At 42.7% G+C, this 18,354-nt stretch overlaps 1 protein-coding gene across 1 annotated transcript in view; it reads right to left on the reverse strand.

Moving 5' to 3' along the window:
- The window catches only part of Lrrc39 (leucine rich repeat containing 39), a 20,142-nt gene extending 3,831 nt beyond the window's left edge, over positions 1–16,311 (reverse strand). Inside the window, exons 1-8 of the mRNA XM_048456985.3 lie at positions 16,155–16,311; positions 12,911–13,100; positions 8,162–8,267; positions 6,734–6,890; positions 4,935–5,071; positions 2,511–2,656; positions 1,640–1,792; positions 292–428 (exon numbers count right to left, since the gene is read on the reverse strand). Of these exons, the coding sequence (XP_048312942.3) occupies positions 292–428; positions 1,640–1,792; positions 2,511–2,656; positions 4,935–5,071; positions 6,734–6,890; positions 8,162–8,267; positions 12,911–13,023 (949 nt within the window). The 5' untranslated portion in view covers positions 13,024–13,100; positions 16,155–16,311. The remainder of the gene's footprint in view (positions 1–291; positions 429–1,639; positions 1,793–2,510; positions 2,657–4,934; positions 5,072–6,733; positions 6,891–8,161; positions 8,268–12,910; positions 13,101–16,154) is intronic.
- Positions 16,312–18,354: the final 2,043 nt, after the last annotated feature.

An 18,354-nucleotide genomic window follows, 5' to 3' on the forward strand; every position in this document is an offset into this window, starting at 1 on the left:
TATGTTCCTCCACTTGAGTGTGCAGCAAGTGCAGCTGAAGAAGTTGTTTTCCTGACTACATTTGAAAGACCCTCTTTCCAGTTCCTCTCCTAGTACCTATCGGAACGATGGCCGGAATCTACATTCATGTTCCCCTCTGTCAGCGTTGGCCAATTTGTTGGGAAAGACAAGATAGAATGAGAAATCCCCAAAAGACTTAATAGGAAGGTAGAAGTTAATTGTATCCACATTCTCTTCCGAAACTATTTAATTAAACTGTTTAACTATAACGTGTTGTCTATACATCTGTACCTGTTCTCCGTGACTCTTGTATATATGCATGCATGAACTGAAGTCCAAACAGCTCCCGTTCCTCCTCCCCTTCTGTGATGTCGCTGGGAGGGAGGGTCACTTCCAGTCTCAGCGGGTTGTCTCGAAAGTTGACAAACCTAGCAGTTCACCAGAAAACAGTATTTTTTTTTAGATTTTTATTTATTATGTATACAGGGTTCTTCCTGCATGTATCCTGCAGTACAGAAGAGGACACCAGATCTTATTACAGATGGTTGTGAGCCACCATGTGGTTGCTGGGAATTGAACTCAAGACCTCTGGAAGAGCAGCCAGTGGCTCTTTACCTCTGAGCCACCACCTCTCCAGCCCCAGAAAAAAGTTTTGTATAGGTGCCATCGAAGTGCCTGTGCATTTATTTCCAAGGAGAAAGATCAAATGACAGCCTGCCGAATTGCTATTTTCCACTGTTCTCAATAACTGATTTTCTTGCTGGGATCTAATATACCCAAGAAGAAAAGATATCTTTTCCCTCCAAAGCTCACAAAGGCAACTATTAGTTCATAACATGTATTGAATGTGATGAGAGCAAGTAATACATGATTAGTGCTATGAATATAGTCCGTGCCTGTTTTTATGGATGGATACCATAATCATTGCGTGCAAAACTAAAGTTGCTGGATAGGTCAATGAACGAAGGGCGTCTGTTGTGGAGGTTTTGAGTTTGGGTGTCCATTGCCTCATTCCATCAGAAAATTACATTTTGGAGAGAATTTTCTTGACTTTCTAATAAGTAGCAAAAAAAAAGGTCTGCTTTCTCTAGGCTGATACAATTACTGGTGCCTACTCGTTGTTATCCAGAAGGAAAGTGTTCACTGTTCCGTTCTTTGGGTTTTGTATCGCTGAGCATTTGTTAGCAGTTTAAAGAGAATTCTCTTATTGTCACCAACAAAAGACATTTCTTTAAACTGATAAACCATTTTAGTTTCAAGAATTATTTCTCGAATAAGCTAGATTGCTGTTACATGAATCACACTTATGAAACTATTGAAATACTGGAATGTATGTTTAAAATATACACACTCAAGCTGGAGTGTACTTACTTACAGAGGACCCAAGTTCAATTCCCAGCACCCACATGACAACCCAACCCTCCGTAACTCCAGTTTCAAGAGATCCAGTGCCCTCTTCTGGCCTCCATGGGCACCAGGCACACAAGTGGTGTGCAGGCAAAACACCCACACGCAAAAGGAAAATTTACATATACATACACATACACATCAATCACAACCCAGATGTGTCGGTCAGGATCTGGTTCCCCCGTCCTGCCTCCAAGGGTAAGTGTGCCATGCTGCAGCTGTATTCTCTCACCTCAGATTTGCCATCTCTTCCATGCAGCCCGGAATATCTTGCAGCTTATTGTTGCTGAGAACAAGAGTCCCCAAGTTTTTCATATTTCTGATTGTTTCCGGCAGGCAAGCTATTTCATTCCTCTGGAGCCACAATGTGTGTAAACTTTGCATTCTGGAAAATTAGAATTTTGCAGTTATCTCGAATATAAAAAGCTCGCCTCATCAGATCATAACGTTGACGATTCAATTTTTTAATTAATTTAATCATTTACTTAGTTTAATTATTTGGCATTTAATAAAATGCATTTACTGGCCTAACAGACTTCATTCTTTCCAGTCACCTCATTGTCCCGGGAGCTCCGTCAGGGAATTGACTAGCTATCGTGCCACGGCAGAAATGAGAACATTTACACCGCACGTTTTTCACAGTTCTCTAAATGTACGACTGTAAATGTCACGTAAGATGAATCTTAAAAATCAGGAACTGATAATATGCCCATTTTGGGCAAGGTGGTAGAGACTCAGGTCACGATTCCTACGTTCAAAGCCAATTAATGCCATTCACTGAGACCTGGGATAGGTGACAAACAGCTCTGTATCGACTCCCTTGTCCTCTAATAGTGTACACAGAAGTGCCTGGCATGCGCCAAGTAGTGTGGTTACTGTGGCATGTCCTTGGTAATGGCTTGAAAGCAGTTAGTTCTCCCCTCCCCAAATCCTTTGCATATTTTGGAGAAATGAAACTAACCCACTGGAAGTCTAAGTTTTGACCCAATTGGGTCTTTTGTAATCACCATGGGCTCTTAATTGTTCCGTTTGTTGTTTCTTATTTTTCATAGGTGCCTTGGAATTATTGGTAGCATAAAGGAACCCATAAAGCATAAAGTTACCTTTCTAGACTGTCAGGGAGTTGTTGAAGGCTGTTGCTTCCCATATCCAGCCACTCGAGGGCAGGCATGTTCAACACAGCCAGAGGGATCGTAGTGAAGTGGTTCATACTCAGATCAAGGTGGGTGAGTTTCAGCAGTTTGCTGAGCTGAAGAAGAGAGTGGGTAACACTTGAGCTTTGTTTAGACCCAGGAGTCCACAATAATCAAAGCAGAAGGATAACGGAAGCTGGGCATGGTGGCACAGAGCCAAAGGCAGAAGATGGCTCTGAGTTCAAGGCCATCATGGTCTACACAATGCATTCCAACACTGTCACGCTACACAATAGACCTGTCTCAAAAAACAAACAGCAGCCTGGGCTCCCAATAAAATAAAATGGAAATTTTTTTCTTCAAAGACAATTTATCTTCCAAGATGACTAAGTTCCAGGGTTCATCGGACCTGTGTGGCAAAAGCATTGCCATCCCCGTCAGCATTTCTCATGTTCACTTCCAGCCAGTGGCTGAGAATTATATGGGAAAACTTACTCTTCAAGATAACAGTGACCTTACTGGCTCACTCACACTCGCGATCTCAAACCTCGAACTCACTCGGTAACAATTCTGGGCTGGGGTGCGATGAGTGCCTGGAGATTTTATACCACACAGCGCTGGGCTCAGCTTCAGAAAAAGATCGTGTTATTGTGGCGGTGTCTTCCGTCCCCCAACTTCTCAGAGCTAGTGCCTGTCCTGAATTTGATATCTGTCATGACTGTGCATGTTTCTTTATATTTTGTTGCTATATGGAAGTATTTGCATTTTTAAGTCATTATATTTTTCCATGAAATGTATTGTTTTATGATTATTACATTTGAGGATTATATTGGACTGGCTTTTTTTTTTCTTTCTATCAGACTCTTACTGAGATTTTGGTTTTGTATGTATCTTCCAGTTTGTTGGACAGTATCAATGTAAGTCCTAGCTAGCAGGAATGCATAGCCTCAAGCTCACAAAAATCCACCTGCCTCTGCCTTCAGAACACTGGGTGCAAAGGTGTGCACCGCCATGCTTGGATTCTCTCATCAGTTTTAAAATGTATTCGTGGGAATGCTTAGAGCACTGTTTTTTTTTCCACCTAAAATATCTATTGTTACTTCCATTCCACACTTTTATTTGATTGGCCCACAGTTGTACTTAAATACGTGAATGATTATGATAGCAACCACACAAAGGCAGTGCCATTGTTTCTGTTTTATGAAAATCGCTCAGAGCTCATGTAACTCAATGGACTCAAGTTCTTATAGACCTAAAGTCTCAAAATTCCTTCCTCTTTATCCTCACTGGAAGTTTGAAGATAGAAGAATTTAATTAGCATCTACAGAGCAAACAAAAACAGCCTATCCACTTGGCTGTCAGGGTTCTGTATTTTGATTGTATCTTTACCATCTGCACCATGAAGTACACAAATACAGAGTTTTGTAGTTCATGCAGAAAAGCAGGATGAGGGCTCTGAGGAGATGGCTTAGTGGGGAAACTGCTCGCTGTGTAAGCGTTCCGACCTGAGTTTGAATCCTCAGCACTTAAGTGGAAAGATGTATATGTAGCAATCTGAAACCCCAGTGCTGGGAAGCAGAAACAGAAGGGTCCAAGGGGCTTGTGGTTGGGGAAGACACCTGAGAACATCTGGCCAATGCATACACACATACACATACACACGAGCATGCGCGCACGCGCACGCACACACACAGGTACATATGTGCACACACACAGGAAGCTGCAGGATTCCATCTAACAGGTGATGCAGTTTCTCTAGCTTTTTAGTTCAAGTCATAAATAAAAATGCATTTCTGAAAACTGTTATCAGACTTCTCCATGATTCAATGTGGAGTAGAAAAAGGTGTTTATGTTAACAGGTGCATATACTAGTGAGGTAGATACAATTTAGTGTCTGACAGAGAAATCTTCAGAGTGAGCTGCACTGTGAGACTCTGCCTCACAACAGACAGACAGGTAGACAGATAGACAGACAAAAAGCCTCAAGGTCCAAGGCTATAGCTCAGTAGCATGTCTGCTCAGCATGCATGAGACCCTGGGTTCAATCCCTGGCAGACAAAATAATCAAGCGTGTGTGAGGAACCACTATAGGAACCTACGCTTCTCCTTATTATGGGAGTTTAAATTAAATAAAGTTCTGTCTTCTCTCCAAAGAGAGAATAATACAGAACAGTAACAACAATAGAGGAACCTTTTATGCCAAATAGAGTTTGTTCTAAGAAAAAAACTTGCCTTCTGGTAGAAAATGCTTTTCACTAAGAATGTCCTTCCTAAAATAAAATTCATAATAGTGCTTCATGAGTTTGGTTTTATTTTGTGTTTTCCCGACAGCCACATGCCCGAAAAGCAGACTATTAGCAGATGCAAACAAAACAGACATTGGGACCTTCTGACCTCTGGAGGGAGGTCGCTTAGATCTCTGTTCACAGCCAGTTCTAGCTTCTCCAAGCTGGCACAGTTGCTCAGCTCTTTGGGGACAGTCTTGATTTTGTTGTAGCTAAGAATCAGTTCCTGCAGCCTGGTGAGCAGTCCTGCACAAGACAACAGCAACAACACTAAATAACAACAATACACAATAGGAAGCAGGCGGACTTAGCGCTTCCTGTCACTCAGTGCTGCTTACAGACTTCACTTACTTATTGGCAAAGTCAGTTATTCTCACCTTCAAACCAGGGGCAAATTTCTCATGCCATAGGAGAGGCGCTGGGATTTCCATTCTGCTTTATCTATACTGCTTTATATAAACTGGGTCAAGGTGACAGTGGATGGTACAGAACCTGCCTAGCATGTACCAGACTGGTGTGGGACAATTCTATCAATTATGTTTTAAATAAACGCTGATTGGCCAGTAGCAAGGCAGGAAATATAGGTGAAACAAGCAGACAGGAAGTAGAGGTGGGTCAAGGAGAACAGGAGAATTCTGGGAAGGAGGAAGCTCATTCCTCCCCAGTCCTGTCCAGACACTGAAGAAGCAGGATGTGACTTGCCTAGCTGAAAAAGGTACTGAGCCATGTGTCTAACATAGATAAGAATAATGAGCTAATATAAGTTACAAGCGTTAATAAGAAGCCTGAGCTAATGGGCCAATCAGTTTATAACTTATGTAGACATCTGTGTGATTTTCTTTGGGGCTAAATGGCTGTGGAACCTGACGGGAGTACAGAAACCCCAACAAGCAGGCCCTCCATGTTATACCAGACCCTGCATGAAGCCCACTCTATGACTCTGACAGGCCTTGCCCTTCTTCCCAATTCCCTCTGCCTTGCTAAAAACTGTTAGTTTTCATTCCTAAAGCTAGCCACAAAGGTCTGTTCCCTATTCAGCCACTTCCTCCTCCTGAGGCCTTCTACCAAGGGCCAGCAATCAAAACTCCCCTTTGATTCACTTACTAACCTTCCCAGTTAAAATTAAGTACTTCGCCCTAACACAGGGTTTCTCATTGTACCTTTATAAACTGCCATTTGCCTATGGACCACATCTGTCGGTCTGTCCAGAGGCATTCCTTTGTTCCTCCAGGACAGATACCCCTGTCCCCTTTCCCTCATCCCCTGCCCCTTCTGTTTGTTCTCTGTCTCCTTTACCACCACAGCCTAGCCCATTCTTAACACAGACCTCCCCTTTTTCTCTTAAGAATTACACCTGCAAGGTGTAATCCTGCTGTTTTCTGCCTGAGTCAGGAAGCAGCCACTTTAACTTTTCTTCCCCTACTTCATAAAGGATCTCTGTGAAAACAGGTGTTTGGGTGTAGTTTGTACCTAATCTGGGCCCAGAAGGGAGCCCCCACTGTAGGGGAGGCCCCATCATTGGGCTTAATCTCCAGCACAAACCCCGAAACAGAACACAACATCCTGGGCAATTTTTCATTTGGGAACATTTTCCCACTGTCTAATGAATCTTTCCCACCCTTTATTTCCTTTAGTGTGTTCTAAGATAAATAGTTAAACCAGCAATATTGTTTTAAATATATACAGCATATTTCCAAAAGCTTTTCTCAATTGAAATTTTGTCTATCACCCCAGTATAAGTTTGAATCCCCTGAAGCATGAAGTTAGAGGAAATGTGTACAGTTTTCTCAAGTTTCAGAGAGATCTTTATGCCACACATTTTAAGCGGCAGGGTAAGGGGGTCTGAAAGAAAGAAAAAGCACATTTGGCAGATAGATAAAATAACAGAATAAAAGTGATCATCCTTACCAATCCCTCGGGGGATTTCTGAAATTGTGTTTCGAGATAAATCTAGTACAATGAGATTCTGGAATCTTCCAATGAATTCAGGAATTTTCAACAAACCCGTCCTATGAAGTTGCCATTCTTGTAGGTGATTCAATTTCAGTAACGAAGAAGGGAGAGTCTAAAGCGGAAAACGTGTGGACAATCATTACCTTGTCTGGATTAGCCTAGCACTGGGCTGCGCTGCTACGAAAAGATTGCCTGGTTTATTCTCGCATTGTATCACACTGCTGTGATATTACGGGATGTAAAGATGCGTTTGACGATAGCTTTCACTGAACTGGTGACATTTCCAGGCACTTTGGGCTACTTCTACTCAAACCTTGACTTTTATTAACTTTTTTAATTGTTAAAAATTTATTGTCAGTTTTTTTACAAGTTATTATTTACTTCATTATTTATCTTCAAATCTCAATCACAGTAGAATAAACAAAAACTAAAATATTCTGGCCAGTAGCACACACAAATCATGTCTATTCTAATGAATGATTCTGTAGTATTTATTAGGCTATCCAAGAGCATGTGTATAATTGAAAATGAGAATATTCTGAAAAAAAATCATTTCAGTAATTTGAATTTCTCTTCCACTTCTATTATTAAGTATTTTAGGAGTTTGTTTGTCTTGAGACAGGGTCTCTCTACAGACCCCTGGGTGTCCTAGAACTCACAATGTAGTCCAAGCTGGCATTAAACTCATAGAGATCCACCTGCCTCTACCTCTGCCTCCCAAATGCTGGGATTGAAAGTGTGCGCCACCACTTCCATCCTGTTTTATGAGGTTTTTCAAAGTATTTTTTTTCTTTAAACTCTGAACTCTATGCCTTTTCCTTTCAAGCCTAAAATAAGCCAAAAATAAAACCAGAAAGTTAACTAGGAAACTGACCCCATAGCTAATGATAACTCCGTGTATGAAAAACAAACACTCAGGCAAGGTTTTGAAGCCCTTGTAAGAGTTAGTCTATCTGATGTAATTAAGCACACATGTGCATGTGTGTTCATATATATGTGAGGGAGAGAGAAATATCAAGCAGGGGGACACCGAACAAGAAAGATCCCCTTCCATTCTGGGATCTAAATTGATAGTTTAGCTATATAATATGAGTTAGCCTGCCCATCACCCTTGTTGAGCACAATGGGCTGTCTGCTTATTGGAAGGATTTAGAGAGTAAGTCTCACAAGGGATTCGAGTTCAGGCGGGATGGGGCAAAGAGACTCTCCGATAAAAAACAGTTCATGCACTTACATTTCTTTCCCATTGTTCACGTTGCCCAAATCCACTTGTTCTATTAACAGACTCTCAAACTATCCTGGTCTTAAATGCAGTCTCAGATCCTCCGGGCCGTCACACAATCCAGAGGCCGGCCAGTCAAGGGCTGCTTCTAGAGTGCCTACCTTCCACTCTTCTTTCTCTATCTTCAAAATGACTCTTCCGTCTTCCCTGGTGACCTTTTCTTTCAGCTTGGTTAAGCTGACCCGGTCTTCCCAGATGCGCACCAGCCTAAGACACCGGGACACAGTTTAATTCATAGGCAATGACAAAAGCAGTATCACCAAGTCCACCCGAACAACCGACGTGGCAGTGAGAGGAACAGAGGCCATGCGTGGATCTGAGACAGGGCAGAGGGTGAACGGGGAGGTTGAAGGGAGGAGAGACAAGCGGGGAAACGGTGAAATTAAATGTGATTTTGCAAAAATAGAAAATTAAAAAATAACCACTGAACCCATGCTCATCCATGCAGCAACCGTTCACCTGATCTCTAATACCGTTGACTCAGTGGTCACCATGGCAGAAAGCAGACAGGCATGGTGATGGCCCCTCGTTTCCCCAAACAGTTCTATTAACTGGAGACCACTCGTTCAAACATACGCACTGGTGCGGGTCTTTCTCGTTCCAACCACCCCATCCTCTAGCATCTCTTTGGGGTACCTGAGCTGCTTAAGATGGTCCTTTTTTGAGTAAATGATAGCCTCCCGTTTTCTTCAGGGGCTGGCCCTTTAACAAACCTGCTTTTCTTCATGTTAGCCTTCTTCTCATTGTACAGAGGCCTTTGAGCCGTGAGCAGTGTCCTGCATTTACTAACACTATTGGTTCAAGGTTCGTTTATTTGTTTTGAGGCTAGGGATAGCACAGTGCCCCTTGCACGTACTAAGTTCAGTCCTAAGGTTTTAAAATGTATCACAATTCTTCACATATTCTACTTCTAATAGCGTTAGTGAGATATGACTCCCATGCTATAAGATTCAACCTTTTAAAATGTACAAGTCGACGATTTTATCTGTAAATTCACAACATCATGCAACTGTCTTCACTATCTAATTCCAAAATATGTTATCACTCAACAATCCTCCTCAGTCCTTGTTAACAGACATTCCTCATCCCTCCATTCCTTCCTGGTCACCACTATATTTTTTTTAAGGTTTATTTGTTATATATACAGCGTTCTACCTGCATGTATGCATGCATGCATGCCAAAAGAGGGCACCAGATCTCATTATAGATGGTTGCTAGTCACCATGTGGTTGCTGGGACTTGAACTCAGGACCTCTGGAAGAGCTGCCAAGTCACCGAACCATCTCTTCAGCCACCACTATTTTTTTGTACCTATCCATTTGCCTGTTCTGTATTTCATCTCAAAAGGGCAATATATAAGTCTGCCGGCCCGCTTAACACAATTCCAGCTCATCCACGTTGTTACTGGTAACCAGCAATGCACTTCCTTTGATGGGAGGGTGGCAGTACTGTATGGATCTTTCACATGTGTTTGTCCATCCATCACCGACTGTATGTTTTTCCTCTTCTGTATCATATTGCTAAGAACATTTGTATATGTGCCTCTTTGTGAACTGGTCAATAATAATAAAAGGCCATTGTTTAGGACCAAACTCTTGACACTGATCCTCAATAAATCAGACCGAAAATTGAAATAAAGCTCTGTGGTAGTCTGAATAAGAATGGGCCCCCTAAGCGCATATATTGGAAGGCTTAGTCATCAGGGAGCGGTACTACCTGAGAAGAATAAGTGGTCACTGGTCATGGGCTTTGGGCTTTCAGATGCTTAAGCCATGCCCAATGTGCCATTCTCTTCCTGCTGCGTGCAGACTCAGGTGTAGAACTCTCCGCTCCTTCTCCAGCACCATGTATGCCTGCACAATGTCGTGTTCCTCACTAAGATGATAAGGGACAAAACCTCTGAAACTATAAGCAAGCCCTAATTAAACGCTTTCTCTTAGAAGAGTTGCCTTGGTCATGATGTCTCTTCACAGCCATAGAACAGTGACTAAGACAAGCCCCATGTCACAGAAATAAAAGAGTTCTCTGGCCTTCTGAAAAGTCATGACAGGTGACAGCCTCTTTCCCCACCAAAGCAGTTCCCACTGGTTTAGTAATGAATTTCCCTCTGCCATAACCCTAATACATAATCCTCAAGGTAGCATGAGGTAGTCTGATATGACCCAGCTGTTCATTTTTATAGTTTTGTCTTCACGTCTTGGTTTTATAGGAAAAATAGCTTTGGAATAGCCAAGCTGCCTTATGTTCTATGATTTTTTTTCCTTTTTCCCCAGTCCCTTTCTGTATTTAAAAGCAATCTGTTTTTACCTGGCTTCACAGAATGAGTGCTGCCTAACCCTTGATCAGCGTTCTGCCTATTGGAAAGCTTTTGACACTGGAGCTACGGGGACAGCGGAGTTCGTAAAATGGACCTGAGTCCAGATCCCCAGCACCAGGGTGAACCCATGACATATCTGGAACTCCAGAGGAGGAGAGATGGGAGATAGGAGGATGCCCGGGCTCACGGGGCAGCCAGCCGAGCTGAGTTACAAGTTCAGTGAGAGATCTTGTGATAAAAATAATGATAATAGGGCTGGAGAGATGACTCAGCGGTTAAGGTTAAAAACACTGGCTGCTTTTCTAGAGGTCCTGAGTTCAATTCCCAGCAACCGCATGGTGGCTCACAACTATCCGTAATGAGATCTGGTGCTCTCTTCTGACCTGCCCGCAGACATGCAGGCAGAATACTGTATATATAACAAATAAATAAAATACTTTAAAAAATTACAAAAGATAATAATAATCATAATAATAAAGTGGGCAGTAACTGAGGAAGGCACCTGTTCCCATGCTCACACTCACATGCACACACAATGCGCATGCACACACAAACATATAGGGTGGAGAGTGGCGGAGAAGGGCAGAGGACATTCACCTCGGACCTCCACTTGTATGCACACGTGTACACTTGCACATGCCAACATGGACACCTACACATACACACACACACACCTTTAAGATTAACTGCCATTTGACCTTCCACAGATTGTATATTTTTTTATTTCCAGGGCTATATTCTTAGGAGAGTTTCTGAGCCATGTTGTAACTTCCTGATGAACCAACAGAACAGCCTAGCCCCAACTTCACAGTCTGACTGCCTGCTCTCCACAGCTCTGTCTCACTGTGTCTGCTGACCTCAAACTCATGGTCCTCCTGCTTCTGCTTCCCAAGGGTCCGAATTACAGGCGTGCACCACCACACCTGGCAAAACCAAGTTTTATCATGTTATGGCATGATTTTGCAATGGAATTGCTTTTAAGATTAATAGAAAGTGGTTTTTGAGGTTTTCATGGTCTTTATTTCCTGGAGAGATAATCTGAACACTTGAGAGACAGAAGCAGGTGGACCTCTGTGAGTCCAAGGCCAGCATATCTCCCTCTCTCTCTCTCTCTCTCTCTCTCTCTCTCTCTCTCTCTCTCTGTCTCTCTGTCTGTCTGTCTGTCTGTCTGTCTGTCTCTCTCTCTCTCTCTCTCTCTCTCACACACACACACACACACACACACACACACGCCCAAAGGGAGCTAACTGGAGGGCTAAACCACACACAGGAGTTGGCAGAGGGAGGTAGCAGAAGCTGAGTCTTACACTGTGGAGTTGGTGCTTTGGCCACTTTTGTAATCGGCACCCCCACAGTTGAGCCACTAGAGTTGAACTTTCTGCTATTTTTTTAAAAAACCTGACATTAGCTATTAGCTATTTGCTTTATGAATGAGAACTGGAGGGAGCCATGTGGTATTCACACGGAAAGGAGGTATTCTTACAAGGTTAGACTGAAAACCAGTCTAACACTAATCAGGAAAGTCGGTCAAATGTCAAGATTTCAGAAGAAATGAGAGCCCCATATTAAAATACAGCCCTCTCTCTATAAAGAAATCGTGTGATCCAGAGGGACCCTGGCTCCGGCTCCCAGCCAGTCACATAGGCTGGGGACTATGTCCGTCTTCTGCTGTCAGGTGCAGCTTGAGGTGTCTAGTGGACACAATCCCGAAAATCAGACTGTCCCAGAAGCCAGACTTCAATGGGTGTTCAGTGGGTTTCTGTTTTCACACACTTACATCCTCTTGTTACTCTCAACACATAATCCCATCTGAACCAATTATTTCCTTAATTAAGAATACTTCCAGCCGGGCAGTGGTGGCACATGCCTTTAATTCCAGCACTTGGGAGGCAGAGGCAGGCGGGATCTCTGTGAGTTCAAGGCCAGCTTGGTCTACAAGAGCTAGTTCCGGGACAGGCTCCAAAGCTGGAGCAATGGCTCAGTGGTTAACAGCACGGGCTGCTTTTCCAGAGAACCAGAGTTCGGTTCCTCAGCACTCACGTGACAGCCTGAAACCACCTGTAACTCCAGTCCCAGGGGGTGTGGCACCCCCTTCTGGCCTCTGAAGGCACTGCATGGAAGAGGTACACAAACATACAGGCAGGCAAAACACTCATGCACGTAAAATAATAATAAAGAAAAATGAAAGACGATTTTGAGGGTGGGAGAGATGGTTCAGTTATTAAGAGCACTTGACGCTCTTACAGAGGCTCCAGGTTCAGTTCCCAGCACCCACATGGCAACTCTGCAACTGTCAATAACTTTAGTTCCAGGGGACTCAGTGCCCTCTTCTGGTCTCCATGGGTACCGCACACATGTGGTAACCAGACCTACCTGCAGTCAAACGCTCATATACGCAGAATAAAAATAAAGCATCTTAAAGAGGATTATTTTGTGTTTTCTATCGAATTCAGTGGGGCTCTTACTAAATGATCTTTCTATAACAACGAGATTATAAATTTCCACTAATCTGAGATAAAATGTCTTAGCATACTTGTGCTGAAAGTCCTTCTCTCGTTTCACATCTTCATTGTGTTTCTTTATCCTTTCTTCCCACACTTCCTTTACAGCATTGACGGCCCCGGTACAAACCACATTTTCTGTCATGATTTTTCCACATCGTCGTCAAGTCGTCTACTTCATTAGGTGTTGAAAATCTGGATCATAGGCGGCTCAGAAAAGACCTATGTGTGTGAGAGAGGAAGAAGCATCCTGTTTCAGAATACTAAATACAGGAGCAATCACAGAGGTAATGTTCGTTGAGCACCTGTATTTCCCCAAACTATATTTATTCTTCACCCACCCTTCCTTCCTTTCTTCCTCCATTCACTATTTATTTATTCAGAAACAGGGTCCACTGTGTTGCCCAGCTTGGCCTTAAGCTTCTGGGCTGAGGCAGCCCCTCCCACTTCAGTTTCCTGCATAGGTGGAGCTACAGGTGCGCACCAGCACGCCCACGTAATCTACATGTGTTTGGATGCCATATCTTACTTTGAACCCTTGTAAAATATGATGTAAGCGTTTTTTGTTGCCTTTAATATTCACATGAGGAGACTAAACCTTAACAGAGCATACGTAGCCGGGCAGTGGTGGTGCACGCCTTTAATCCCGGCACTCGGGAAGCAGAGACAGGCGTATCTCTGTGAGTTCCAGGCCAGCCTGGTCTACACAGCGAGTGCCACAACGGGCTCCAAAGCTACGGAGAAACCCTGGGTGGGTGGACCAGGGAGAAGAGCACATGTGGTAGGAGCAGGAACTGCTGCCCAATCTACCTCCTTTGCTTCCTTGCCATTCATAAAAATGAAAACTCGCCATGAGACTTGCATCCGACTATGGGAAAGCGATTAAACAACGGATACATAAGTCTAGGGCCCTGAAGATGGCTCAGCAGGTAAAGACGCTTACCCCCAAATCTGATAACCTTCAGAGGATCCAAGCTCCAGCTGTGTCTACCACATAGGGCTTTCACAGGGGATTAATTAAACCTGTTTTGTTTTGTTTTTTAAAGATGACTAGAGAGACAGGTCAACGATTAAGAGCATTTGCTCCTCTTCCCAAGGACAGAAGTTTGGTTCTCAGCACCACATCATGAAGTTCCCCATTGCCTGGAACACCAATTCCTGGAGACCTGATGCCATCTCTGGCCTCCAAAGGTTCTCTCTCTCTCTCTCTCTCTCTCTCTCACACACACACACACACACACAGAGAGAGAGAGAAAGAGAGAGAGAGAGAGAGAGAGAAATACACGATATACAATCTCACAGAAATGCACACATTCGTTTCAAAATAAATAAATAACTCTTTTAATAATAAATAACTCTTTTAATAATTCAAGAGAAAGAGTAGCAAAACTATTACGAAGCAGAAAGTGGCTCATGGAGAAGACAGAAAGTTCAGAAGCAAGAGAGGCAATAGGAAGTGCAACTGTGACCAGAGTCACTACATGCATGCATCAATGTGTTGTAGTGAAACTCACTGCTTACACTTAACACGTCCCAAGTAGAAGTAAGAAAAAAAAAAGGCAGTTAAATAGGAATAATAAGATTGAAAAAAAACAGGAAATCCAAATGACAAAAAAATCATTAATTGTAGCTAACTTTAGAATTCTGTAGATTAAACCATAATAAACTATCTACACATATCCTGTCACAATGGTTGATCGTAACAAACTGACTCTACCAAGTATCGGTAAAAGTCTGAGAGAGGAACTTTCCCCTAGTACTGTGCGTTGGTGGTACTGTAACTATTGGTTATTGTAACTATTGTTATAACTACTCCGAAGAGCATAGATGATATGCAACATATATATACATACATTCCCACTCAATAACAGCAGGATAGGCCATCCCTGTGGAATGTGAACAAGTGCCTCCAAGAATGACTCTTCAAAGTAGCAGAATGACGATGATGATGGTGATGGTGGTGGTGGTGGTTGTGGTGGTGGTAATGGTGGTGGTGGTGGTGGTGATCGTGGTGGTGATGATGGTGGTGATGATGGTGGTGATGGTGGTAATGGTGGTGGTGGTGGTGATGATGGTGGTGGTGGTGGTGGTAATGGTGATGGTGGTGGTGGTGGTGGTGGTGGTGATGGTGGTGATGATGGTGGTAGTGGTGGTGGTGATGGTGGTGGTGGTGGTGGTGATGATAGCAATAAAGAACAAATGCCTCTTGGAAATTTACTTTTGCATGGATGTCTTCATTTAGCAGGTCCAGGATATTTGGCTAACCTTGTCTAAATTATAGATTTTAAATTAAAATTACCCAAGGAGCATGGGGCCAGACAGAAAAAGAAATGGAAAAGGGCCATTAGAAGAAAAAAATAGGGTTGCTATGCCATTAGAAATATGCAGAAAATCACTAAGATGGGGTACTATCTCTAAGGAAGGCATGAAGCTCACACACAAGAACTGAGTGGGAAATCTTTCTAGTCAATAAACCTTGCTGTTAGCCATAATGGTACATGTCTGATGGTGGGCTGAGGCAGGAGGATGGCAAGATTGAGACCAGCTTGGGATACATAACAACATCCTGCCAAAATAAGAAGAAGAAAGAAAGGAAGGAAGGGAGAATGGATAAAGCAAGGAAAGAAAAGAAGTCAGGATGGGTAAAAGGAGAGAGGGAGAGACAGTGGGAGGGAAGGAGCCTTAGAGAACATGTACTAGTGACCTAATTCCCTGGGCATGTCACCTATAATTTATGTCTCAGATATTAATAAAATTAAAGTGAATACCAAATACTTTCAACAACATAAAACAAAAATATTTAAAGAATGTAAGATATCCCTGTATGTGTATTGCTTTATTCTATATAAACTCACATTTGTTAACTTATTCCATTGTTTGACATTAAAGATTGGTCATCTCTAATATTCATTTGCCTAAAATGACAGATCTGCACCAGAACACAACAAGCTCATAACAACGCATTTCTGCATTTTGCTGCTTTATGGAAGAAAAGCGCTTTGCAGCGAGGGAAGCATGCAGACACCACAATGGGAGTCTGCTCTCCAAAGTTTAAAAAAGTCCAAGAATACAATCTTCAATTCTTGCTTCCGGGGAAGCCTGTCTCTTACATCCTAGAGAATGACAAATATGTGAGCGGCGGCAACCCCCCAAAGGGCTTTAAGTTAAACTCAAGCTCAGTTCTATATTGGTGCACTTCCACACACAGTAAAGTTGTCTTTGGCAGTTCACTTAATGCAGAAGAAATGGAGGAACTGGTTTCCGGAAAGCACTTACCCTTGGGGGAGGCTGCAGCCAACATACCCAGAGCTCCTGATTTCCAGCTAGAAACACGAGGTGGATCCAAATGACTAAACTCCTCTGTCGGGCTGTAACCACAAGTGAAAAGTAATGTCAGCCGAGTTCTAATTATAGCTCACGGACAAGGCTGAGAATAGCAAGAATCACGTGGGGCTTCGGTGCGAAGGTTCAAGAGATAACGTCGGCGAGTGCGTTGTGTTAGAAACACTAGGAAACTTTCAGGGAGAACTATTTCCTTTTTATTTATTTAATTTTAAAGTTTTATGTTTGCGTGGTTGGTGTGTATGCATGGCCGTGCACCACATGAACGAAGTGCCCTGCAGGCCAGAACAAAGTCCTGAATTCCCTGGAACTGGAGTGAGGGATGGTTGTGCGCCACCGTGTGGATGCTAGGAATTGGCCCTGGATCTTCTGCAAGAAGAGCAAACGCTCTTAACCACTGCGCCATCTCCCCAGGCCCATAGAGGGAAAACTTCCTAAGCACTAGAAAAACATTCTTTCTAAAAGTCTTTCCATCTTACAGATTTCATGTATTTCATAGAATTTTGAAGCAAAGCGATTTTAAAATACGCCGATCTGTAACAGCACAAAACCCTGAGCTAAAGGCACCGATGTGTCAGATAAATGAACACGAAAGGTGTGTCGAGGAACCCCAATTTATGCTGCATCTGTGCTTCATTTTGGGAGCATGCTGAGGGTTGAGTCAAACCATGTTCATTCGCTTGCCTCTTGGGTACACTCCCAAGTCTGGGGCTTCAAATTTAATTAACTTTCTGTCCTTACTTCTCAGTGGTCATCGACAGGACTTAATTCCATGTTCTTAAGAGTTATACATTTTAGTTTTTTAAATTTGTATGCATCTGGACATGGACAAATTTTAAAAGATAACAGATCTCATTGTTACACTATATTTACACACACATACACAATTGTTCAGTGCTGGGCTGGAGCAGAGGCCCTTGCATATGCTAGGCAAGCTCTTTACCATTGAGCTACACCCACAATTCTGTAGAGCTACTTATTATCATGTTTTGTTAGCATATATTTTTTCTTTTTGTTTTTTTTATGGGTTTTATTATAACATTGCCTCCCTAGAAACCAGCCCAGTCTAGATGAGACCCTGGAGATAGAGACAGATTGAGACATTTATACCCGTATTGTTTCTCAAAAGAAACAAAACACTTCCCAACTTTCCCAACACTTTCCCAAAAACACTTCCCACCAGTGAATGTAAAAGTGTTTTCCACTTCCTTCCCAATACTTATCTTTCATCTGATCCTCCTGCGTCCATCCCCTGAGGGCTAGGATTGCAGGCATGTGCCACCATACTGGGTTATAGGTGATGCTTCATGCAGGCGAGACAAGCAATCCCTCAGCTGCACTACAGCCCCAGCCCTTTCCCGTATGTTGAATGGAGTGTCGTGTGTATAGTGAATTCGAAAGGGAAGTTCATTCTGCTTTGTATTAGTGGTTGCTTTCAGTATCATGGAAATAAAAGCTCCACGGAATTAAAAAAACCTTTCACAAGATAGCTAGTGTGAACTACGTAACACCGTTTTCTGATACTGACCCAACTTTAGAGTAAATTTTATGATCAGTCTCAAACAACAACTACAATTTTTTTTTTTTAAAATTTTAAAAACTCTATGGAGAACTTTCCTATCTAGTAAAAGTAGAAGTTACGGGAATTTTATTTTTATACTCAGCACCAAAATCTTAAAGTTTCTCTTAATGTGTTCTATAAATAACATTCTATTGAATATGGAACACATTTCGTTTGACTAGTTTTCTCTTCTTCTTTTTAGATGTATTTATTTTATTTTTTGTATATGACTGTCACCTGCATGTATACTTGCAGTGCCCACAGAGGCCAGAAGAGGGCGCCCAATTTCCTGGATTTGGAATTGCAGGGCAATGTGAGCCACCATGGGGGTGACTAAGAGCTTTTAATTGCTGAGCCGTCTCTCCAACACCCTAGTTTTCAGTTTTTCAGGTAAGGGTCTTCCTGTGTTGTCTTGGTTGATCTGAAGCCCCTGGCCTCAAATGAGTGTGCTTCCTCAGGCTTCTACACAGCCAGGACTGTGGGCACATGCCATCAGGCCTGGTTTTTACAGTCACTTGTAATATACTTAAAAAAAAAACTGTATGAGAAATGATGTAGTCAGAGATTTTAAAA

Source organism: Myodes glareolus, chromosome 17, assembly GCF_982192425.1.
Source record: "Myodes glareolus chromosome 17, mMyoGla1.1, whole genome shotgun sequence".
Taxonomy (NCBI): Eukaryota; Metazoa; Chordata; class Mammalia; order Rodentia; family Cricetidae; genus Myodes; species Myodes glareolus.